The sequence below is a fragment of the Musca autumnalis genome, unplaced genomic scaffold (assembly GCF_047663935.1).
Source record: "Musca autumnalis isolate F117 unplaced genomic scaffold, ASM4766393v1 scaffold_5, whole genome shotgun sequence".
Lineage (NCBI taxonomy): Eukaryota > Metazoa > Arthropoda > Insecta > Diptera > Muscidae > Musca > Musca autumnalis.
The window spans coordinates 53,446,270-53,473,711 of NW_027412088.1; the positions used below are offsets into that span (position 1 = coordinate 53,446,270).

The 27,442-nt window shown below is 35.8% G+C and overlaps 1 protein-coding gene across 1 annotated transcript in view; it reads left to right on the forward strand.

Moving 5' to 3' along the window:
* Positions 1–441: 441 nt before the first annotated feature.
* The window catches only part of Nepl10 (Neprilysin-like 10), a 119,403-nt gene continuing 92,402 nt past the window's right edge, over positions 442–27,442 (forward strand). The window contains exons 1-2 of the mRNA XM_073955550.1: positions 442–652; positions 1,013–2,259. Coding sequence (XP_073811651.1) covers positions 442–652; positions 1,013–2,259 — 1,458 coding nt within the window. The remainder of the gene's footprint in view (positions 653–1,012; positions 2,260–27,442) is intronic.

Genomic DNA, 27,442 nt, shown 5'->3' on the forward strand with positions numbered 1-27,442 from the left:
CCAAAATGCGCATTTAGTGTCGTTGGGTCAGACAATCTTTCGGCGATTGTTTTAAACATCTGTTGATCATTCAAAACCGGTCGATTTCGTAGGGTCACCGTTAACACTGGTCGTTTGTTTGTTTATACAAAATATATCGCATCTTAAATGAGTTGTCTACTTTAAAAACAATAAAAATGCTGTCTTCATATTTACACATGTGAAATGCTGTGACGTCATTAATTTCAAAAACTTGATTCGTTAGGCAAGTTCGAAGATGATCTCGTTTTTTTGTTTTTTGCACAGCCACATCAAAGGGAATGAGTTGCAAATTTAATTTATATATTTTATTCGAATTGTTAAAAATTTGTTGGTAGTCTTTTCAAGTGGTTTTGTTGGTCTACCAATTTTTGTATTCTCAAAATACAAGCTCAGTCAAAATAAAAACGCGTCCGAGTTAGAATGTCGGTTTTGGTGGAAATGAAATTCGGGCTTCTAATTTGGAATATTTTATTCTTGATAGCTGCAAATCAAGCGGATCGTGTTTCGTTAATAGCATGTGCAAAATTTCCAAACTGTGTGGAGCATGTCAATGAAGAAACCCTGAAGGTTATAGAGGAACACAAATACAACAGCACCGATCCTTGTGAAGATTTTTGGGATTATGCCTGCGGTTCGTGGACAGAGGGGCCCTATTATGACCATGTGGATACAATTGGTGCAATGACAAATTATTATGCCGATCAGTTGATAGAGGCAGTGGAAGTGTTGCAAACCGCAGAGGGAAAATTTCCTGAGATTTCTGTGATGATAACAAAAATCGGCCAATATTATGAGTCATGTCGATCCAGTGGAAAATATTTTCTAAAAATGTCCAATTATTTAAAGGAAATTGAGGTGGAGAAATTTCTTGGTGAACAGTTGCAATGGAAAGATATGTTGTATGGAAAGAAGGCAAATTGGCATGATTTTAGTTGGCTGCGAACCATGGCATATTTGAGGAACTTTGGCATGAATGGTTTGTTTTTTAAAGAATCTGCAAACTTTGCGGTAAATGATTCCTCCCAATTAGTGGTGGAACTGCAAATTCCCCAACCAGAAAAGCGATTTCGTAATAAATATCAAGTTTTTGAAATTTTTGAGGAATTTGAATTCAACAAAGCGTTTCCAGCAGACAAGCTGTGGCAATTGGCCTTGGAGGTATATGGTCTGCAGAGAGACCTTTTGGAGTTATATGAAATGTATGAAGGAAGTTCCAAGCAAATGCAAAGTGTAACCTTGGAAGAATTTCAAAGAAATGAGGGCTCTTTAAATTGGCAATTGTATTTTGACTCTTTGGCAGGCAGACATCTTGACCCCCGGACTGTGCAGCTGGAAGTTCCTAAAAATTTGGATTATTTCCAACAATTACAGTCGCTTTTGAAACAGCAGCAACCACACAATCTGGCTTGGTATATCCTCTTGAATTTCCTCAAACACCTGAATAACATAAAACCTTTAATTAATTCCCGCAATTGCCTGCTGCACACGAATGTTATGTTCCCCTTGGGTATCAACTATATTTATAATCGTTTCCTCTATAAAAATAGGCAAAAGGATGAGAAAATTCTTGGCGCAATATTAAAACAACTAAAACAACAATTTTCCTTATATCTCGAAGAAAATAAATTCCACCTAAACCCAGAGGAGTTAAGTTATTTGCACAACAAACTAAATGCCGTTCAACTAAAAATTGGTAATTTACCTCAAACCATGCCCAATCTCAATGAATACCACGTAACACTACACCTCTCCAAGCATAATTTCTTTGCCAATCATTTACAGTTGCTTAAGTTTCGTTTCTATCAACAACATAAAGCCATTTTTGATGCCGACACCACCCTCCACAGTGATCTCCAGCAACAATATTATGTCAATGATGACATAACAACGCTACGTAATGCTCCCTATTTTATTCATCCCCGTAACATGCTGCTAATACCCATGGTTTTCCTGCAGCTACCATTCTATCATCATCGTCAATATCCTCTACTGCAGCATTCAATTGTTGGCTGGATTATGGCCCATGAGCTGTCACATGCCTTTGATCCCCTTGGTCTACCCTACGATCACAATGGTAACCATAGCCCAATGGGCCAAAGAATTTCACAAAATCCTTCCTTCATCCAGAGTCTAGAATGTTTAACAGAAAATTCCCCCACCCTATCGCTCAACGAACGCATGGCAGATGTCAATGGTCTGCAACTAATTTGGGATATTTATTCACAAGAAATTCTCAAGGTGGATAAAGTTTCTTCGCGAAATTCGTTGCAGCAATTATTTTTTGTTAATTTTGCCCAATTCTTTTGTGGTTCTCTCCCGCCCACCCATACTCATGATCTGGATAATATTCGAGTTAAGGAAACAATAAAACATATCGCAGATTTCCGAGACATTTTTCAATGTGAAACAAAGAGTACGAATGCCGGGCAAAGAATTTGTGAAATTTGGAAAAGTTAATAATTTGTTTAATTAGTTTTTAAGTAAATATATAAGTTATAAATTATTTTAAGTAATTGTTTCATTTATGGCGGGTGGATTTGTGAAAACAAGTAAAAAAGAATCAGTCAGCTGTGCTGACGGAGATATACCCTCAGCCTATGTGAATTTAAACTTTCATATACGGACAGTTCGAAAGTTTTTACACCTTTCAGGCTGTTTTCTCAAGAAGTATGGATTTGCTCCTGCAAAAACTTTTACCGTTGTGATTACGGCAGCGAATGCAAGTTGCTTCAACAAGGAGAAGGTCTTTAAGTGAACTTATCCGAAATTTTGTATGGGATTTACCCGAAGAGGAGGACAAATATAGTTCATATTCGAAGCTGATCTATATCTGGTAGATATATTACGATGTGTAAAGTATGTGCCAAATCGGTCACTCCCATCAAGAGTTATCATGCGCACAATTTCCAAACATATTTGAACTTTTGTGGGGGAGGTACCTGAAGGTTGGACCGATATGGCTTATCTTCGAACTTAAACTTTGTTTGGACAAAATATTACGAAGGCCAAAGGTTAAACCCAATCGGCAGATCCGTTCGATGGTTATCGTGCGCTCCAACCACTACACACGGTGTCATAGGGGTTTTTGCATCTTTCAGGCTATTTTCTCAGGAAGTATGGACTTGCCCCTGAAGAAGCTTTTACCGTCGTATAGGGGGTAGTAAATACAAGTTCCTACAACAAAAATCAAAGTGATTCGAGAGCAGCTCCTAAACTGAACTTACCCGAAAATTTGTGTGGGAGGTACCCGAAGGAGTGGACCGATTGTGTCCATATTGAAACCACATCTAAGCCTGGTAGAAGTTTCACCATGTGCAAGTTATGGACCAAATCGGTTACTCCCTTCAGGAGTTATCGTGCGCACAAATTTTCCGAACATTTTCGAACTTTTGTGGGGGAGGTACCGGAAGGAGTGGACCGATATAACCCATCTTCGAACATAAACTAAGTTTGGACAAAATATTGCGAAAACCACATTTTGGACTAAATCGGAGAGTTATCGTGCGCACCAGCCAGCCAGCGAGACAGACGGACGGACATTGCTAAATCGACTCCAAATTGTCTGAAACACATTTCGTCCAAACATACTTGGGGTGTAAAACCATTATTTCGATGAGGCACATTTTGCCCGTATGAAAGTGTATATGGGCAATATTATTGAAAATTTAACATCGTTGAAGCCAAGGTTCACCCCCTTTTTAACTCGCGAATAGTGGTTGTGTATTGTACAATTTGCAAAAAATATTGGCCTTCAAAGTTGATTTGCGTGGAAGCTGTGGCTATATTTATGTTAAAAAATGGGTTGAAGCCAACGTGACTTTTTTTGTTTTCTCTCGATTTGTGATTAAACAATTTTTTCCCGGTTTTCCTGTCAAAGTGAAAGTAGAAGCCAACTAAATAAGGATCATCCCACTAATGTATAACTTTTCAAAATTTGATCTGCGTCTACCATTAAATGATGCTGACATTTTGAAGCCAGATTTTAAGTGTTTTTTGAAATTTTCTTATAATTTCGTTCCGCAAACAGGTTTTTCAAAAAACCATATATAGGAATGAACTCACGATTCTGATTTATTTGATATATGTGTCGTGAATGTAGCCTACACAGCTTCAGAGAAATCTGTATTCAAATACGAACATTTTGTGCGAACAAATTTCTAAAAATCATATATTTCGGGTCTAATTTGTACAATTGGCATTCGATTTACTCGTGCATGATTGCAAATTTTGGATTTTTACGTTGTGGATCTAATAAATCATTACTTTTTAAAATCCATCTACTGCAACGCGAGATAGGAGAAATTCCAAGGTAGGAAAATCGCCTAATATTGTTTTTGAAAATATCGCGCATTTTATCGCGTATTCTGTCGGCCGCTTGCACTGCTATGAAAAAAACTAGTGCAGCATCTTCCTTTTTGCGGAAACAGAGATTTAAAAACTTCACTGATAAGGGAACTACATTCATTTTATCCCAAAAATAGTGTGTGATGCTACATCCACGGTTGTTGACTGATTGCCTTGAAATAGGTATATATCGATGCAGATTTTCATGGTGACACTAAAACCGGATGCGGAACGAAATTGTATGAACTTTGCGCAAATTAGCGATGTTTTATAGGTTTTTTAATGCTAAGATGCAGCCGATGCTACATCTTAGCGTCCAAATTATATTTCGAAAAATATATACAAATTAAAAGATGTGGTCTTGCTGTACATGAAAATCACATGCGGACAAAACGATTTTGATACTTGCGCGATTTACACATATTTTAATAATGCATATAAGTTAAAACGGTTTATTTGAACTCTTTTTCCGTTTAAGAAGTCTAATGATTTATTTCAACAACCCGATAACTTTCCTCAATGGGAAACCTTCTATGTGAATGTAGATAAAGCAAAATCCGCCCATTTTCTTGGGAGTTTCAAGAAAAATAAAAGAAGTACTTCTATAGAAATTTTCCAATATTTTCAACTCTAGAATGCATGTGAAAACTATTATTCCAAACCAAAATTTGTTTTTTGTAACACAAATATGTGTTTATTTTGGCTATAATATCCTAACTAATATCCTGATGATTATAAGTTTGGTCTCATTTGATTCCCCGTGGAGTCTTTATTTAAAACTGTTATTTTTTTTTGTAATTTTTGAAGGGTAAATGGACCTGTATTTTCAAAAAATTCGGATTACATTTAAGATTTTGTAAATTTTTTGTAAATTCCGCGAATGCTGAGTAACATTTTACAAATATTATGCAATCTACTTAATGACGTCACTTCGTGATAACTTTTTAGTGACAATTGCGCTCAACAAAATAATTAGCGTTTTTAAAATACATAATTTTTTCTTAAAAGCAGAAACAAAACCGCGATAACATTTGTCCGCAACAACCAAAAGTTAGCAACAATTATCAAAATACCTAACAGCGGGAGTTACAGTTATATGGGGGCTAAACCAAATCGTGGACCTATATTGACGATTTTTTTGACAAAAAGTTTTGTAACCACAGAAAACATTAAATGTCAAATTACAGCTAGTTAGGTTAAAAATTGTACCTTAAATTCTAAAAATACGAAAAACCGGGAGTTATATGTACGGGAACCAACCATACTCTATTATAGAGTACAGTACTCTTTTTAGTTGCCGTACTCTTGGAAGTTTTCGCTGGAGCGCTTTTTTAATAAATCGCGATTCAATTTGACACTTTTAGGAGTTTTTTATGTTTTCACGATTTCGCTTGGAAACCGCAAGTTCTACCGAAATGGCACTAAAGCAAATATTGTAGCTATGAAAATTCTCTACAAGATTGACCTTTATGATATTTTCGTAGTTTTTATCATATTCTCCTTACAAAACAATGTCATGACTGCAATTTGCCAACTTAAACTTATATATCTCAAAAATGGTGCTTCTAGTCCCATTTCGATGGAACTTGCGGTTTCCAAGCAAAGTCGTGAAAACCCAACAAAATAACCTACAAATGTAAAAGATGCACTGCATTTTAACAAACCCTTCGGCACTGCATTTTAACTATACCTTTCGAATAGCATTTTAAGTAAACCTTTAGGGTAGAATAGGATGCAGTCCAATTTGCATCCAAAGCACGTGTTTTATGCAGTGATTTGGACTGAATTTAAAGGCACTCTTCGGAGTGTGTTTTTATGCAGTTCAAAGATGCAATAAAAATTCAAGCCATAGTTTGCAATGCAAAATGGATAAAAATAATTTATTGTTTGTGTAAAACAAGAATAATAAGAACTTTATTATACATTAACACAGATTATGAAATGTCTTCATTAAATTCAATCGCAACTGAGTTTGTTTCGCCCGCTCTCCGTTTAATTTAAGCTCGAATGTTTTTGCTTCATCTGCTAAAGGGGTTCTTGTATTGGCTTCCCATCACCAGTTGAGATTTCGACAAGTATTCCAACAACACTTCATTAGGAAATTTTCTTCTCGTGAGTTACCGTAAAAATTTTCCCAACTTTTGGTTGTATTTTGTTTATTTTGTATAAAAATTTTAGAAATTGATGCATACTTTTTATATCTTTGAAAAAATTCTGTAGTTGTAGGTATCTACAAATTGGCTTGTTTGCTAGTCATCACTAAGCAACTGCTTGTAAAATGTATCGAACGGAGTGCCTTTTTCACGACTCCATTAAACTGTATCCGGATGCAATTTAAATGTGAGAAATGGATGTCAATCGTTGGATCGCATCCAAATGATGTTAAAATGTAAGGAATTGGAGTGCTTTTTTCACGTCTCCGATTGAACTACATCCAGATACTGTTAAAATGTGAGGAAAGGATGTCATTCATTGGATCACATCCGAAAGCGGTTAAAATGTAAGGAACGGAGTGCCTCTTTCGCGACTCCGTTTGAACTGCATTAAAACATGCCGTGAAAGAACTAGTATACATTGCACTACTTCCAAATTATTTTGCTGCATTCATGTATGACATTGTTTTATAAGGAAGCGATACAGTCAATGCATTGTCCCAATTTGAACTTCTATATCTCAATAACGGTAAAACCTACGAAAATACCATAAAGGTCAATCTTGTAGAGAGTTTTCATAGCTATAATATTTTTCCCCCATTTCGGTAAAACTTGTAGTTTCCAAGCAAAATCGTTAAAACCTAAAACACTCCTAAAAATGTCAACTTAAATCATGGTTTATTTAAAAAGCGTTCCGTTTTTTTTTTTTTTTGATTTTCTCCTCTGTGCACTTTGTAGTTTCAATATCCGCAAAAACTTCCGAGGTGTAAGCAGCTTCAATTTAAAGTTATTTCAAGAGCACTGTGCAGGGTAACGATATCACTATGCAACACTGAAAATGCAAACAACTTCTAGTATGGATTTTTTGAAAGTACATATTTATACTGCAAAAAACCTAGTAGGGTTTTGTCCTGTCAGATCCAGTGCGAATTTTATGGCCTCATCTAAACCCGGCTAAATCTACACTTTTTTGCATTTATTAGGCCTTTATCCCTGAAACGAATAGGAACTTGGCCTTGCTGTCTTTAGCAATATTGTAGCCCTAAACTAGTAGAACTTATCTTTTGAAAAAACACATAAGAAAAACTCCATCTAGGGCATCAAAATCTAAAAAATATAGACAATTTTACATAATTGCATAAATTTTGGTCAGTATCGGCTAAACTATTGGGAGTTGAACCAAGTAACCTTGTGCAAAGATTTTCCAAATAAAGTTCTCAACAATTCTTTAGAATAATCTGAAACTCTAAAATGCTTACTTCATGTTGTTTCAGCGGTATTTTGCATCATATCCTTTACAACACGTATTTCAAACACAGTTCACACCAACAGTTTATTCTCGCATTTCGGATTTCACTACATTATTGACATTTTTATTAAATGGTCGTTGAAAACTGTACTGAAAATAACGGCATAGATGCATTTTACAGCAATGACATGTTCTGAAGAGTTGTGTATTACATTCCAGGAGATATTTTTCCAAAAGAAAATATTCAGAAAAAATTAACGGTTTTGGAGATACGGTGCGAAATGTATAAAAATTGTGGCATTTTTGCATATATTTTGAAATTTGAGGCAATAAATGTATTTTTTCGAGTTCATTATTTCTCCAAATATTTTATTCTTGTCCTTATCTACAAAATTGCTTATGAGATCAGAAGAAGATTCGCATTGGTTTCAGAGATATAGCCACGAATTTCTTTAAAAACTCAATATTTAACCATGTTTAGATGCGGCCATAAGATCCGAGCTGGATCTGACACAACAAAACCCAACTAGGGTTTCTTGTCGTTTGGGTCTGTACTTTCAAAAAATCCTCAGTTCGAATTGTTTGCACAAGATCACCTTAGAAATGTTGCACAGTGTATTCGAATGAATATTACAATGCAAGACCCATATATAAGACCGTACAAATTTCACGAATTTTCAGTCAGGTAACTATTCCCATGTATAATAATACAGAATAATTAATACAAAAAACCTGCGCTTCTACGCAAAAACAACGCATCGGGTTCTTGCCTTTGAACACTGATATCTCAGACAATTTTTGGCCGATCGACTATAAATTTTTGCAGCATATTATATTCTAGGTATACTTTAAAAGAGCTAATACAAATTGTCATTATTAGTGGCTATAACCCCTTAAAATGAGCTGGATTTTTTGTTAAAGTTTTACAAATTTTCGGTCCTCTTTTTGGTCTGTAATATTTCATCAATGTGAATTTGTACTCTATTTTCATCAAAAAAAAAAAAAAAGAAAAAAATGTGTCAGTCGGATTTGCCGACAGATATATACCCTCAGCCAATGTGAAGCGAAACTTTCACCTCCGGATAGATCGAATGTATTTAAGGTCTCTTCAGAATTTTGTGGCCCTTTTTGGGCATTTGAACTTGCCGACAAAAGTGTGGATTAGGAATTAACTGCACTAAGACACACATGTTGAACTTTTGTAGGGCAGGTACCCCTAGGGAGGACCGATTGGACCATTTTCCCAAGAAATATGGACTTGCCCCTGAAAAAAACTTTTACCGTCGTAATGGAGGTAGCGAATGCAAATAGCTTCAACAAAAATCTTAAAGTGAACTTATCCGAAATTTTGTGTGAGAGGTACCAGAAGGAGTTGACAAATATAGTCCATATTCGAACGTGATATATATCTGGTAGATATATTAGGATGTGCAAAGTATGGATTACATCAGTCACTCCCTTCAAGATTTACCGCGCGCAAAATTTTTCCGAACATTTTTGAAATTTTGTGGGGGAGGTACCTGAAGGAGTGGACCGATATAGCCCATCTTCGAATTTAAACTATGTTTTGATAAAATATTACGAAGGCCAAATTTTGGACCGAATCGACAGATCCGTTCGAGAGATATCTTGCGCTCCAACCACTACACAAAGTGTCATAGGGGCTTTTTGCACGTTCCCGACCATTTTCTCAGGAAGTATGGACTTGCCCCTGATGAGACTTGTACCTTCGTATGGGGGGAAGTGAATACAAGTTGTTGCAACAAAAATCAAAGCGATTCGAGAGCAGGTCCTAAACTGAACTTATCCGAAATTTTGTGTAGGAGGTACCCGAAGGAGTGGGCCGAATGAGTCCATATTGAAACCTCATCTAATTCACGATGTGCTAAGTGTGGACCAAATCGGTTACTCCTTTAAAGTGTTATCATGCCCACAAATTTTCCGAACATTTTGGAACTTTTGTGGGGGAGGTACCGGAAGGAGTGGACCGATATAGCTCGTCTTCGAACTTAAACTAAGTTCGGACAAAATATTACGAAAGCCAAAGTTTGAACCGAATCGGTTCATCCGTTCGAGAGTTATCATGCGCACCAGCCAGACAGACAGACGGACGGACATTGCTCAATCAACTCCAAATTGTCTGAAACACATTTCGTCCAAACATACTTGGGGTCTAAAACCATTATTTCGATGAGGCACATTTTGTCCGTATGAAAGTGTATATACCCTTTCTAGCCTAAAGGCTGAGGGTATAAATATTGGCCAATATTGTTGAATTTTTTAGTTGAGAAGTTTTGCGACCACTGGAATGTCAAATTGCAAATAGTTAAGTCAACAAATGTTGCTAAAATTTTTAAAACGCCAAAAATTGAAAGGTGCAATTAAATTGGGGCTATACCAAAACATGGAGCTATGTTGACAATTTTTAGTTGTTGTTTTTGTAGCAGCATATAATCCTACGTAGAAGCATAGGTTTGATGCTGGTTTGGCAGTCGCTGGCCGAAACACTATGGATTCAGGTCAATCCGGCACGAAAAAACCCACTGCCGTGGGATTGGACAATTTTTAGTGGAGAAGTTTTGTGACTACTGGAAACCTCTAATGTCAAAAATGTAACTAAATTCCCCAAAATACCGAAAATAGGGATGTACTCGTATCGTTATATGGGAGCTATACCGAAACATGGGCCTATGTTAAAATTTTTTGGTGGAGAAGTTTTGTGACCCCTAGGAACATAAAATACCAAATTACATCCAGTATGATTAAAAATTGTAGCTCAAATACCCAAAAAAAAAAAACAAATCGGGAGATACCGTTATATGGGGACTATACCAAAACATGGATCTATGATGAACATTTTTAGTGAAGAAGTTTTGTGGCGACAAAGAACCTCTAATGTCAAATTACAGCTTGTTTGATAAAAGTGTTTAGCTAAAATCCTCAAAATACCGAAAATCTGGTAGTACCGTTATATGGGGCTAAACAAAAACATAAACCTATCTTAACAATTTTTGGTGAAGAAGTGTTTCAACCCCTGAGAACCTAATATGACGAATTGCATCCAGTTTAATTAAAAATTGTGGTTAAAATACCCAAAATACTGAAGTGTGGGCTATACCAAAACATGTTGACAATTTTTAGTGAAGAAGTTTTGTGACCTCTAAGAAACTTACATGTCAAATTACACCTTGTTTGGTTACAAATTTTAGCTAAACTCATCGTTATATGAAGCCTATATTGACAATGCCATTGTTCGGACTACAAATGTAGCTAAAATCTTCAAAATATCGAAAATCGACAAGTACCGTTATGTGGGAGCTAAACCAAAAGATGGCTCCATGTTGACAATTACTGGTAGAAGAGTTTTGTGACAACAGTGAACCTAAAACGGCAAATTACAGCTAGCTCGGTAAAAAATTGTAGCTTAAAATGTATCTATATTCTCAAAATACTGAAAATCAGGAGGTACCCTTATGTGTTTTTGTAAACACTGGAAACCTGAATCGTCAAATTACAGCCAGTTAGGCTTAAAATTCTAGCAAAATCCTCATAATAACAAAAATCGGCAAGCACCAATATATGGAGGCCATACCAAAACCATGGTCGATACAGCACATCTTCCAAATTGACCCTCCTATGGAAAAACACTCGGAAGCATAAATATAACATTGTAGCTCAATTATTGTGGACGCTAAGATAATTACAACAGATGGACATGGCTACATCGACTCAGAATTTATCCTAATTAAAAATACACTCCACGTCAGTAGAATAGAACACCTAAATTTTAGGTAATGTTAGCTTATTTATCCCGAAGCGAATGAATATACGTTTTTAATCTTGTAGGGATTGAAAGTCGATAATGTTCCATATCCAACACAGAAAAATATATGTTTCTAGCTCTTCGCGAAATGATTTTCTGATCATTTTTCCGATAGTACTATGAAAAATGGGCATTTATTTTAGGTCATCAGGATAGAACAGTCATTTTATTTTCGAGAATTTTTAAGATATCAACGCCGAATTTTCTTTCAGTCGATAAAGCAGGACTTTCTTATCGTTTTTCACCAAAGAAAACATATAAATAATTCCGCGGACACCGAAATAACAGCGTAAAAGGGTTTAAATTTGACAGATAATTGAAACGTCCCGGAATATCAATTGGGGTCGCGCAGTTTTATCATATTTCTTCACAATAAGATAGAATATGAAACAGACAACTTCGACGCATACAATCGAGTGCTTCGGATGCTGATAACATGGAACATTTTCAAAATAATTATGAAAAACGTGATGATGTTTTGTTCAATAAAATGGTTTTTCCGCGAACAAGTCTGCCGTTTAAAGGTTTGGAAATATGCTCCAGATTTAGAAGAAAATAATCTGATATGAAAACAACCGCTATTTTAATACACTGATGAAATTTTAGCACATTTTTCAAATTGAACACACCCTTTGGACTTTGAATATTATATGTGTTCTTAATTCGGTGTCCGCGACTGTTCCCAACAGTGTTATGGTCCAATATACAGTCTGTCGCAAAAATTAGTATACACCGTTGACACCAAAATGTATTAGGGATAAATATCACTATAATTTATTGAAAACAACAAACAATTAGTTTTATTTGATAGACAAGAAGGTTGTCTTCCGTAATAACAATTAAAAGTGCGCAATATTTGCATACATTAGCAAATGTACGGTTCGAATCCCAAAAAGACCAAAATTTATGTCGCAAAAGTTAGTATACAACGGAGAATCCTCGTGGAACTGTGTAAAAAATTCTTGATATTTTTGAACAAAATGAAACTAAATCAGTACTTAAGATCATAAAGAGTATATTAATTGGTTTTATTGGCAGTTATAGTACTTATAGTGACAAGTCTAACGTACACTGGATCGTAAAATCCACAAAAATTGGTCATCTACAAATACAACAACTGTAGCGGCAAAAATCCGAGTGTTATGTCCTGTTTATGAATTCTAAAGCCATTAAATGCTCAGAAAAGCTCTAAAGTTTCAATTTGGGGTGATCTTGATCGAGTTTCGACTTGTCCTGTTTGAAGAAACGGGAATTTATTGAAGGAAACCCATACGTTTGAGGCAGTTGTCCTTTTGAAACATGTAATAATCCTTAATCCTTACTCAAAAGGACTTTCCTTTTCAGTTAATTTTCTCACAAATTATGTCCCTTTTCACATTCCCACCAAATTGACCAGGTTATGCTCTCCATACCGGATTTTACGAATTAGTAGTTTTTGTAACTGAATTCGCAAATGTAAAAGCCCCGTTTTCGCGGGAAAACACTGTCATAGAAATTGAGGTTTTAGGTTTCGTATGTTGTTTTAAAAAGTAATAAAATTTGCCTCAGTGTATAAAAATAACGGTTGTTTTCGTATCAGATTATCTTCCTCCAAATCTGGAGCATATTTCCAAACCTTTGAACGGCAGACTTGTTCGCGGAAAAACCATGTTATTGAACAAAACATCATGGTTTTGTTAGAAATTTTGACGTTTTTCATAATTTTATTGAAAATGTTCCATCTTTTCAGCATCCGAAGCACTCGATTGTATCCATCGAGGTTGTCTGTGTCATATTCTCTCTTATTGTGAAGAAATATGACAGAACTGAGCGACTCGTATTGATATTCCGAGATGTTTCAAATATCTGTCAATTTAAACCCTTTAACACTGTTATTTCGGTGTCCGCGGAATAATTTATAGGTTTTCTTTGGTGAAAAATTATTAAAAAGCCTTGCTTTATCGACTGAAAGAAAATTCGGCATTAATATCTCAAAAATTCGCGAAAATAAAGTGACTGTTCTATCCTGATGACCAAAAATAAATGCCTATTTTTCATAGTACTATCGAAAAATTGATCAGAAAATCATTTCGCGAAGAGCTAGAAACTTATTTTTTTCGATGTTTGATACGGAACATCATAGACTTTAAATCCCCAGAAGATTAAAAACGCAGATTCATTCGTTTTGAAATAAATAAGCTAACATTAACAGAAATTTGGGTGTTCTATTCTACTGACGTGGAGTGTATATGTACTTTACAGGGTCGCAAATGATTACTATGGTGGAGGGTATTCAAAAAATGACAATAAATAGAATAATAAAATGTAGAGTTGGGAAATCTCGTTGAATTGAACGATCCGGATCACTGTCCTCGTTCAAAAACGAATGAGTAATACCATAAAAACCAACGTGTGAAATTAAATATACGCAGTTTTGTCAAAGAAATTACCGGTGCCTATTGAACGAGGTAGTGATCCGGATCTTTCAATTGAACGATATTGCCCAACTCTAATAAGATGCACTCGCATCCTAGGACATATTGAAAAAAGCAAGCCCAGTATAGGTTGCTTTCCCTAAACCTTATAAAGTTTAAAATGTATCCGCGAAAAAGTCTGGACCTCTTCTTAAGCCTAAATATTTGAACCTTTGAGGGGGAGGTACCGAAAGAAGTGGACCGATATAGTCCATCTTCGAATTTGACGTGAGTTTGAAAAAAAAAACAATTACGATGCGCAAAGAGTAGACAAAATCGAGAACTCACTTTTAGAGCCAAAATTGGTGGTCGTAGGGTTTTTAAAGCTTTAAGGTAACTATTAATTATCGTAATATGAGCCGCGAGGACTACTTACTGTACAAACGAACGTGATTTTAAGCATTTCTAAATCCTATACATTAACACTGACACACATTCCAAAAAACCTGCTCTACTCTTTCACCCACTACAAAATTTAGTACCATTTAGTATTTATACCTTCCACCATCACGGTGCGCCTGAACTAAATTTAAATGAAAGATGCTTACACCTGGGAAGTTTTTGCGGTTTCTGAAATTACAATGTTCATACATGAGAAAATTCAAAAAAAGCAAAAAATCGCCGGAGGGATTTTCAAATAAATCGCGGTAAAATTTAACTTTTTTAGGGCTTTTTTAAGTTTTCACGACTTTGCTTAGGAACCACAATCCCTATCGAAATAGGATTAAAGAAAATATTGTAGGAGTGAAAATTCTCTACAAGATTGTCCTTTATGATGTTTTTGTAGGTATTACCATTTTCGAAATATAGAAGTTCACGAAACTTCTCCCATAAAAATTGTCAAAATGCGTCCATGTTTTGGAATAGCCCTCATATAACGATTCCTCCCGATTTTCGGTATTTTGAAGGTTTAACTATGAATAAAGTTGATGTCTTGTTGGTAGAGCCAAAGATGTAATATAACAAGAACTTCAACGAGCAGAAAGTAGTGGACTGTGTACTTTTATTAATTATTCCTCATAGCCAATGAGGAATAACTTGCGGTGAAATGAGATTTGAGAATAAACTAGTAAAAACGTATGTTTGGCCGGGCTGAAATTTGTATACCCTCCACTATGAGTTGTATTGAAATAAAATGGAATAAGGAAAATAGTATCAGTCGGTTTTACCCTCAGCTTGTGTGAGTTGAAACTTTCAGAAGTTTGGTTGTATTTCGAACGACTTTGAATTCAAATCCTCTTAGTGAAACAGGACATACATATGTATGTATGTATTTTGAATGCTGTGGTCTTTTTTGGCCATGGTATGAACTTGTCGACAAAAATATGGATTATTTTGGAAGTTAAACTAAATTTGGACAATATTTTACGACGGCCAAATTTTGGACCGAATCGGCTGATCCGTTCAAGAGTTATCGTGCGCTCCAGCGACTACACATGGTGAGTTTTTTTTACAGCTTTCGGGTCATTTCCCAGGAAGTATAGACTAGGGCCTGAAAAATTTTTCATCTTCGTAATGGAGGCAGGAAATACAAATAGTTAGAGGAAAAATCAAAGAGATTCGAGACGATGTCTTAAACTGCACTTTTCCGAAATTTTGTGTGGAATGTAAACGAAGGCGTGGATCTATATAACCAAATTTTTGAACATGATCTATGTCTCGTAGAGATATTACAATACAAAGTAAGGACCAATACGGTTACTGCCTTGGAGAATTGTCGGGAGGCCCATTTTAGCGAAAAGTTTTGAACTTTTATGGGGGAGGTACCTTAGAAAGTGGTACGAACTTTAACTAGGTTTGGACAAAATATTACGAAGACCATATTTTGCACCGAATCGGCTGATTTTATTGAGATCTATCGTGCCCTCCAACCAAGAAGTGGACCGATAGAGTCCACAGTGGAACCTCATCAATGTCTGCTAGAAATTGTACGATGAACAAAGTTTGGACCAAATCGATTGAGCCCTTCGAATGTTATCGTTCACACCACTTTACAGAAGAATTTTGAACTTTCGTGGGGGAGGTACCCATCTTCGAACTTAAACTAAGTTTGGGCAAAGTTTGGTTGATCCGTTCGTACCGTTATATGGGACCTAAACCAAAATGTGGATATATATATACACCATTTTTGGTGCAGAAGTTTTTTGATCTCTTGAAACTCCAAGTGCCAAATTGGAGCCATTTTGGGAGGAAAATGTAGCTAAAGTCCTCAAAATGCCTTAAATCGGGAGGTACCGTTATATGGCACCATCGATGATGGCAATTATGCTGATGTACATATGTGGTCAGATAACATAGTTACAGCCTAGTATACCCAGAAATCCCACAGTTTTAATTGTGTGTTGTGTAACCTTAATCATGCTAGAGGTCGCAGTTATATTTTAATACCGTAAAATTTTTGTTCGAAGTAAGAGGTTTGGTTTATACACCTGCACTGCAATTATACGATTTTTTCATCTTGTTGTATAGGCTTTCATTCAATAACTAAATAAATGAATAAATAAAAATGCCTATAAAATTGAAATTTACCATAATGGGATTATAATTAATACATTTTTTTCTTTTTCTCTTCGCTTGCTACGTTGGTTAACAACAACAAAGCACGAAACACATACACCAACAAAGCTTCTGCGTCTCCTATTACACCATATACACAGCTCTTTATTATAAAACATCATTCCGCAGCCGCGAGAGCCCTGTTTTTGCTCTCTTTGACAAAAATCCTCGCTCCACCCATAAAAAATAGGTTCTAACATAAACAAGTAAAAAAGTATCAGTCGACATTGCGAACAGAGATATGGGCTGAAATATTTTTTTTTCCAAAAAAAAAAAAAAAATTACGTATTTGGTGGGTTTTCAAAACAATATGGATAGGATTAAAGCGCAAAAATTTGCGGGGATATCGATAGATAGGGCTCTTTATACCCTCCACCAAATGGAGGGTATAATTAAATTTATCATTCCGTTTGTAACACATCGAAATATTCGTCGGACACCCTATAAAGTATATATATTATTGATCAGCATAAAATTCTATGTCGATCCAACCATGTCCGTCTGTCTGTTGAAATCAAGATACAGCTCGCAATTTTAATGATAGAGAGTGAATATTTGGTACAGAAGTTTTTATTACTTGCAGCATGGTTGGTATTGAAAATGGGATATATCGGTCCACGTTTTGATATAGCCCCCACAGAACGGTACCTCCCGATTTTCGGTATTTTTTTATACCCTCCACCATAGGATGGGGGTATATTAAGTTTGTCACTACGTTTGTAACTACTCGAAATAATCATTGTAGACCCCACAAAGTATATATATTCTTGATCAGCGTGCAATTCTACATCGATATAGCCATGTCCGTCCGTCTGTCTGTCTGTCCGTCTGTCCGTCTGTGGAAATCACTCTAGCGTCCGAACGGATTGACGTAGGTTGATGAAATTTTGGGAAAATATGTTATATTTACGTAGGACTTTTGGTATTGAAAGCGGGCTATGTAGGTCCACGCTTTCGTATAACCCCCATACAAAATGACGCGTGACGCGTCCTCCTTTTAAGGAATTTTTAAGATATTTGACCTATTTTGCCACCGAATTGGTTGTAATTTGGTACTTTGTGTCTCCAGAGGCCAAAAAATATTCCTACCAAAGTTGGGTTATATAGGTCCACGTTTTGGTATAGCACCCATATAAGGCCCCATATAAAGTACGCGTCATTTTAATATATTTTGAATGTATTAGACCCATTTGACCACAGAATTGGTTGTAATTTGGTATTTTGTGTCTTCAGAGGCCAGAAAACATTCATACCAAAGTTGGGTTATATAGGTCCACGTTTTGGTATAGCCCTCACATAAGGCCCCTTATAAAGTATGCGTCATTTTAATATATTTTGAATGTATTAGACCCATTTGACCAAAGAATCGGTTGTAACTTTGTATTTTGTGTTTCCAGAGGCTAAGAAACATTTCTACCATGAAATGTTTATATAGGTCCACGTGTTGATATAGCCCCCATAATACAATATCTCCCGATTTTCGATATTTTGAACGTTTTAGCCTCATTATCACACCGAGATGGCTGAAATTTGGTATTTAGTCTTCTTTAGGCGTATAAAACTTTCCCCCAGAAATTTGTAGGTATAGGTCCACGCCATCATATAGCCCCCATAGAACGGTACCTCCCGATTTTCGGTATTTTGAACGTTGTGGCCTTAAGACTTCGTGGTATGTGGTATTATTGGCACACTCAAACTTCCCCTTTAAATTTGTCGGTATAGATCCACGCCTTCATATAGCCCCCATGGAAAGGTACCTCCCGGTTTTCCGTATTTTGAAGGTTTTGGCTTCAATATTCCACCAAAAAGGCTGAAATTTGGTATTTAGTCTTCAATGTGATATAAAACTGTTCGTAGGTATAGATCCATGTTTCGATATCGCCCCCTTAGAACGGTACCTCCCGATTTTTGTAATACTGAAGATTGTGACGTCAATATCCCACCGAACAGGCTGAAATTCGTTATTTAGTCTTCCAAGAGTTATAAAATATTTCAGAAGAGTATTATCAATATAGGTCCACGTCTTCCTATCTTCCCATAAAAGCGTACTTCTTGATTTTCGGTATTTTTTAAGTTTTAGCCACATTCTCTTACCGAAATATTGGAAATTTGGTATTTAGTTTTCTTTGAGTCTAAAAAATTTCCGTCAGAAATTTGTCGGTATGGATCGACGTTTTGAAATAGCCCCCACAGAACGGTGCCTCACATTGTTTTACCGAAATTGCTGAAATTTAGTATTAAGTTTTCTTCATACACGAAAGGAAACTAATTATTCCATTTTACTTCAAAACAACTTGTGGTGGAGGGTATAACAAGTTCGGCCCGGCCGAACTTAACGCCGTTCTTACTTGTTAAAACTATGTTTCGACAATATTTAGAATACCATTTGAGCGAATATTTTCGAACTTTTGTGGGGGAGGTATCGGAAGGTCCACTCCTTCCACCTTCGAATTTCATCTTATATTCGAAGAAATATTACGATATCCAAAGTGTGGACGAACGCAGTATTCGGTTCGAGCTCTCCAGTCCCTACATATCGCACATTCATTCAAAGAGTGACACATTTCAAAAAATCCACTTTCGAGAAAAACGCGTTTTAAGTTGGCGAATGAAATTTGACTTCCCCCCTTAAAAATATTGTTGCACAAAAACTAAAATAACTACTTGGACCATATTTTGCAAACAGCAAGCCAGATATCAGTGCTAAATACCTGTGCAAGATCAAGCATGATTTGAAGTGTTTTAGTGTTTATTAAACTTAAAAAAAATTGGGGTTGAATTATGCGAAACTCGTAGTAAATGAGCTGTAACTCGACGAGTTTTAGAGATATCAATATGAAAATTTGACACAAGATAAAGTAGAGGTCGTAGAAAAAACAAAAATTGCTAACTCAAAAAATATATTTTTTGAGTTATGCCACTCTTTAAGTAAATGAGCGATATGGTGCCATAGGGGTTTTTTTACAAATTTCGGGCTTTTTTTCCCAAGAAGTATGGACTTGCCCTTGAAAAAAACTTTTATTGTCGTAATTGAGGCAGCGAATGCCAGTTGCTTCAATAAAAATCGAAGGGATCCGAGAGCAGGTCTTAAAGTGAATTTATCCAAAAATGTGTGTGGGAGGTATCCGAAGGAGTGGACAAATATAGTCCATATTCGAACCTGACCTATACCATGTAGATATATTAGGATGTGTAAAGTGTGGACCAAATCTGTCACTCCCATCAAGAGTAATCGTACGCACAATTTTTCCGAAATTTTTTGGGGGAGGTGGACCGGTATGGCTTATCTTCGAACTTAAAATAAGTTTGCACAAAATATTACGAAGGCAACATTTTGTACCAAAACGGCACCAGCCAGACAGACAGATGGACGAACATAGCTAAATCGACTCCAAATTGTCTGAAAAACATTTCGTCCCAACATACTTGGGGTCTAAAACCATTATTTCGATGAGGCACATTTGCCCGTATAAAAGTGTATATTGTCACCATAAATGCCCGAAGACGTAACCCACTAAAACAAAAACTTTACAGGAGAAGCAAAACACGTTACAAAATGAGAAATTGTTTTATATAATACCATTCATATGAGGGCGAGTATTCGGAGTATTATCAATCATGTACGAAAGGGAGTACGTACTGAAATTAAAGCCGCGAAAACACTTGGTTTTGGGATCCGTCATTACAACAACATCTGCAATGTTATCCCATTTCCCGAAATGTCATTTCTTGAATAGGATCGTTATTTTTGAACGTAGAAGCTTGAAATTTAGCCAGAGCCTGTATTTTAGCTTTATGTATCAGGTTCCATCAAAAAACGAATTTCAATTTTCTTGTGGGTTTCATCTTCGGGCATTTATGGTGAGTAGCAACCTTTCTAGCCTAAATGCTGAGGGCATAAAAATATGTTGGTATCCAAACAAGTAAAATTGAGATATGTTACAATATGTTGCAAACATACATTTGTTTGGACACAAACAAATTATGTTTTGATCCAAACATATATTTGTTTGCAAGCAGTCCCATACCAATATTTGTTTGGATCCAAAAATATTACTAACATATATTTATCTGCGTGTGCCAATAATAAATGATACAAAAATATCAATAACTGTCTATGGCCCGTTCTTACATCTTGCCATTAAAGTGTATTTTAGTTATACCTTACTCTAAGAAATGTAAAGAATAAAGTTCGCATTACCAGGGATTTGTTATTACATCTTCCATTTATATTAAATGTTAAATTTTGTAAAAATATGGCAATATCAAGCAAAAAAGTCTGTATACATAAAATTTACTCAAATCTGATTGGTTGATTTGAATTTGCTGAAAATTTTTTCTTGCTTTTGGTGCAACATACACTCGGGCGCAGTTTAAATTTTAAAAAGAACACAAAGTTCCTTTTAATTTATGTGACACTTATTCTTACAGGAAGCATGTAAGAATAAAAAACGGGTTATCTGTCCGATACCGGCCAACATTTAACTATAGAAAGGATGTAATAACGGGCCTACGACTGTAAAAAACAATAACAGCAGTGGTGGACTTAGGGGTCCTGTCAGTTGATCCTGAAATAAAAACTAAAATTTTCGTGACAAAGTTTATAGCGACCATTTTTAGGCGTTTGTGGGATAGATATCTCAAACAACGGGCCTAATTATTTCACTCGCAGATCTAATTACACGGTCTACACTAAGAAAATCCCTAATCCTTCACATAACCCCCGTCGGCCGGTTCTTTGTACCGGATTAAGTAGGAGAAATCTTCAACTGGGCCGTCACCACAATAATTATGTGTATATGTTTGTGTTTTTTTCATCATGGTAGCCGCAATATCTAACGGAATGCCTGATCCATGCCCTTCTGGTCCGTGATTGGTCAAACTGTGCTAAAAAATGAGTTAATAGATTTTAACTAAACAGGCAGACAACAAAGCAAGTTAAATAAAACACTGTAAAAACGGGAATTTCCAAACTCTATTATGATGTCTTAAAAACAAAGTTTAACTCCATCTATTGACAATTGTTGAATATAAAATGATTCATTGGCTGCTACTCTAACTGTGTATGGTTTTGGCGAAACTTACAGCAAATATGAATACAACTTGTAGATGTTGCTCCAATTATTAAATACGAATGAGTACGCACATAAACAGTTACTCATACGTTAACAAGTTTGTGTTAAAGCTTTCATTTGTATTTTAAGTTTGGAACTTCTTTTCACAATACTTAATTCCACAAAGGAAAATGCAAAACATAGAACACGTTCTACATTCATTATCCGCAGCTTTCGCGAGAAAAAAGCTTTTATTATAATGTTCTCTTATATTTGCCTGAGACACAACAATATTTTCCACAACTTTAGTGGATGCTAAGTGCAAGTGTCGACTAAAGTTGTGGAAATAAATGTTGGGGTTCATTTATTGGGGTTAATCTTCAGTTCCTTATTATTACAAGAACAACACTTACAGGTTGCAATTTTTATCGGTCCGTCTTCAAATTTGGGTGCTGATGTGGATTCTAGAGCGGAAGAAATCTATTGATTTTGGTGATGGTCGGAAAATATTCAGGTGTAGGAATGAACAAAAACAAAAAGTGGAAAAAAGTCAACGTTTTATTTAATGTTGTGATATTAGAACGAAATTGATTATTTATGCAAGTTTTTTAATTAATTGAAATAATCGAGCTAACATGACCAATGATAATGTATTGAAAACATTTTATTCTATGCGAATATGTCTCTGACAATTTAGCCGTGACGTATAGGAAATAAAACAAGGGCATTGCTATAGACAAAGACCAGCTGAAGTAAATGCCTAGACATAACTGCAGTTTTATGCGAAAATTGTAAAGAAGTGGCCTTAAATATTAGGACATTTCGACTCCCTTTCCCTTGCGAAATATTAGTTTCCTCTAAACAATGTATAACGCTGTACTCTAAGATGGCTTTAACTCAAAGGGAAAAAATCGATGTCGGATTGTTTAAGGCAGCAATTTCCTATAGTGTTTAGTTTTGTTAGATTTTAAGATTGCCAAAGGTTGAGCACAATCGGAATATGTTAACACGTGCCACTGGGGACTCGAAGTTTCCTTAGTAATTTGTTTGTGCCAAAGGCGAATTTTCACGAAATCACTCTACAGACAACATTTATTACAAAATCGATAAAGAAAATAAAAATTTAAAAAAAAATTGTGAAAATCAGTTCTGATTTAATATGAGCTATATATTGGGGCCCATAGAAACTTTGAGGTAGCGGTGGCACCTGTTAATATATTCCGATTGTGCTCAAACTTTGGCAATCTTAAAATCTAAAAATTTAAAAACCACCCTAGGCCACAATCTTCCTAATACAGGGAGGTACCGTTCTATGAGGGCTATATGAAGGATAAGGACATATACAGACAATTTTTAGCTGGGAAGTTGTATAACCCTTACGAAGACTAAAAACCAAATTTCAGCCATTTGGTGGGAGATTGAGGCCGCTACCTTCAAAATATCGAAGATCGGGAGGTACCGTTCTATGGGGGCTATATGAAAATGAGGACCTATACCAACAAATTTCAGTTTGAAAGTTTTACATCCCCAACGAAGACTATTTATACCATATCTCACCTGTTTGTGTATGCGAATGAGGCTAGAACCTTCAAAATACCGAAAATAGGGAGGTATTGTTCTTGGGGGCTATATGAAGGCGTGGACCTATAAAAACAAATTTCAGGTGGGAAATTTTCTAACCTCAATGACGACTAAATATCAAATTCAAAATGGAATATTGAGGCTAAAACCATCATAATACCGAAATTTGGAAGGTACTGTTCTATGAGAGCTATATGAAGGCCTGGACCTATACCGACAAATTTCAGGTGGATAGTTTTATACCCTCAACGAAGACTTAACACCAAATTTCAGACATTTCTGTGGGATATTGAGGCTACAACCTTCAAAATACCAAAAATCAGGAGGTACTGTTCTATGGGCGCCATATCAAAACTTGGACCAATATAGTCCATTTTCAATACCAAACATCGTAGGAGTAATAGAAACTGCTATACCAAATTAAAAAGCTATATCTGCGAGCTGTATCTTGATTTCAACAGATGGACGGACGTACAGACTGACATGGATGTATCGACTTAGAACCTTACCCTGATCCAGAATATATATACTTTATAGGGTCTGCTAAGAATATTTCTGTATGTTACAAACTGAATGACAAATTTAATTATACCCTCCATATTATGGTGGAGGGCACTATCGGTCCACACCATCCGGTACCTCCCCCCCAAAAGTTAAAAAAAGATGACACTTAAATAGTACGCGCTATATCTGGTGAACGGAGCAACCGATTTTGTCCAAACTTTGGGTCTCCTAATAATAATAATAATGATAATAATAATAATAATAATATATAATAATAACTAGCAAATGCCCGCTACTTCGTATGCGGAAAGGGAATAAAAAATATATGAACAATATTTAATATGGAAGAGATGAACACTGGCGATTCTGTTGTACTAAAACCTATTTTAAATATCAACATTTAATCGATTTAATTCCTTTTAATACTGAACACTGTAGTTAGAATTTCCAAAACAAAAAAAAAATATCTGCCGTATCGCACCCCTACCATATTTTTTATTTCGAATTACCAAAACAACGACCTCATATCACATACATACCAGAGGTCCGCAAAATGCATATAAAAGGCACACTCTCTTGCCTTTTCCCAAAAGCGAATAGTGCAGTGCCTTGCATATAAAAAATATGAATGTGCAAAAAGCAGATTCACCCCAAAAATGATTCACTGCTTTAGTGCATGCTTGCTTGCTTTTACATTTGTATTCACACGATTCGCAAATGCAGTATGCACAATACTGCATACCACCACACAGTATCGTAACATCTTCTGTTTGAATAAATGAATACATTTGCCAAATTTCGCTTTTTCTTTGAGTTTCTTTAATAATAGGATAAACTAAACTAGTAATTGTTTTTATTGTCTCAACATTAATTTTTTATGTTTATTAACATGTAAATTTGACCAGAAATATCTACTGCTTTTTGTAATGCAACGTGCTTTTTCGAAGGCAGCGTGCAAAAAAAAGGCAACGAGCTCTTGTAGTGTGTTGTGTGTGTGCAATTGGCACACACTCATGAAAGTAAAGGCAAAGCAAGCAATAGCATTAAACAGAGATGGCAATAGCAAGCAATGAAAAAAGCACGAAATCGCGAATATGCATTAAAAGCGAGTGGCATTTTGCGGACCTCTGATACATACACCAACAGCGACTCATATTGCTAATTTCAGACTTGACTTCTGGTTTTACCCCTTCACCAACACAGCATTCCCTCCCAGTACGAATTTCCAAACACTAAACTTTATCTCACCCCTTCACAACAATTCAAAGTTCTAGCTTCAGCGGTTTCGCCAAGAACCCGAAAATTCTACGAATGCCGAAAATTCTACGAACCTAATTTTCGGCATTCAAAATGGCATTAAAAAAAAATGTTTGAAAATATACTTCACATTTGACTACATAATACCAGTACATTATTTAGAAACGCCTTCGCGTTAACATAAAATCAATAGAACAATATTCAGTTCAATTTTTCAAACTCCGAACTTTATCTCAAATATCAGAATAATCTTCTTAGCAAATATTTTTCCATTTCGTAGTTTTTTGTCCAAATTATATAATCCAAGCTTTGTTCCTACACCCAACGCCAAATTTAGTACCATTTAGTACTTTTCGTTCCCCTACAGTATGTATTTCTCACTTTAACCGTTTACACAATACCAAAATGGTTTTGGTACCAACATGTTACCAAACTTTTGGTACACATATGTAGGTAAACGTTTTAAAAATTACTCCCTAATATTCAACATAAATACCAACAGTAATCTTAATTCTAAATTTCAGGATTCCAGCTCTATCCGTTCACCCAAATCCAAAGTGTACTAAATTTAGTACGTTTCGTGTGCTTATAGTTAGAATTTCCAAAAACTTTTCTTTGTTACTTTCCATTTGTGACCCTCATTCCAAATTTCAGGATTCCAACTCAATCCGTTCACCCAATTTCAAATTGTACTAAATTTAGTACCATTTCGTACTTTTCGTATCCTTATAGTTCGAATTCCCAAAAACCTTTCATTGTTACTTTTCATTAGCAACCCTCATTTCAAATTCCGGGATTCCAGCTCTATCTGTTCACCCAAATTCAAATTGTACTAAATTTAGTACCATTTCGTACTTTTCGTACCCTTATAGTTCAAATTTCCAAAAACCGTTCATTGTTACTCTTCATCAGTGGCCCTCATTAAAAATTTAGTACTTTTCGTGCACTTATAGTTCGAATTTCCAGAATCCTTTCATTGTTACTTTTCATCAGTAACCCTCATTCCAAATTTCGGGATTCCAGCTCTATCTGTTCACCCAAATCCAAATTGTACTAAATTTAGTACCATGTATTAGTTTTCGTGCACTTATAGTTCGAATTTCCAAAAACTTTTCTTTGTTACTTTCCATTAGTGACCCTCTTTCCAAATTTCAAGATTCCAACCCAATCCGTTCACCCAATTTCTATTATCAAAGAAAAAGCGAAATTTGGCAAATGTATTCATTTATTCAAACAGAAGATGTTACGATACTGTGTGGTGGTATGCAGTATTGTGCATACTGCATTTGCGAATCGTGTGAATACAAATGTAAAAGCAAGCAAGCATGCACTAAAGCAGTGAATCATTTTTGGGGTGAATCTGCTTTTTGCACATTCATATTTTTTATATGCAAGGCACTGCACTATTCGCTTTTGGGAAAAGGCAAGAGAGTGTGCCTTTTATATGCATTTTGCGGACCTCTGGTATGTATGTGATATGAGGTCGTTGTTTTGGTAATTCGAAATAAAAAATATGGTAGGGGTGCGATACGGCAGATATTTTTTTTTGTTTTGGAAATTCTAACTACAGTGTTCAGTATTAAAAGGAATTAAATCGATTAAATGTTGATATTTAAAATAGGTTTTAGTACAACAGAATCGCCAGTGTTCATCTCTTCCATATTAAATATTGTTCATATATTTTTTATTCCCTTTCCGCATACGAAGTAGAGGGCATTTGCTAGTAATAACATATATAATATAATTGTTTCACAAACATCCCAGATGGGACAAGGGAGACTTCTCTCATATCAATGAGTGCACGCCGATTCATACTGGCTCAATGATATGGGACCTACTTTTTATTGCCGAGTCCGAACGGCGTGTCTTACGACACCACTTGTAGAGAAGTTTTTCATGGCTTAAATACTCAGGAAATGTCGCCAGCATTACTGAGGGGGAATTTTGCCACCGTTGATAATTTGATGCTGCTTGGCCTGTGATTCGAACCGCAGACCTTCTGAGTGCAAGGCGGACGTGCTAACCATTGCACCACGGTGGCCCCTAATACTTTCCCAATAATTGCCCACATTGGTCTTCTTCTTAGGATACCTGTTTAGGATCTGTTCGAAGATCCTTCTGTCCTGTTTACAGCATTATTAGGTTTTTCATGTGCAATTTCATGCTTCCTGACATAGTTGTACAAAACCTCTAATTTATACGGTGACCAACTGAAATGACTGGTGGACGGTGACCAATGCCAGGAAATTTCCCCACTAAAAATTGTCATGATATGCCCACGTTTTGGTACAGTCCCCATACGAGTATAACGGCACCTCGAGATCAAAGGTATTTTAAGAATTTCAGCTGTATTTTCTGCCCAAATTGGCTCGGATTTGGCACTTGGAGTTTCAAGAGGTCAAATAATATCAACCAAAAATGGTAGAGATAGGTTCACGATTTGGTAT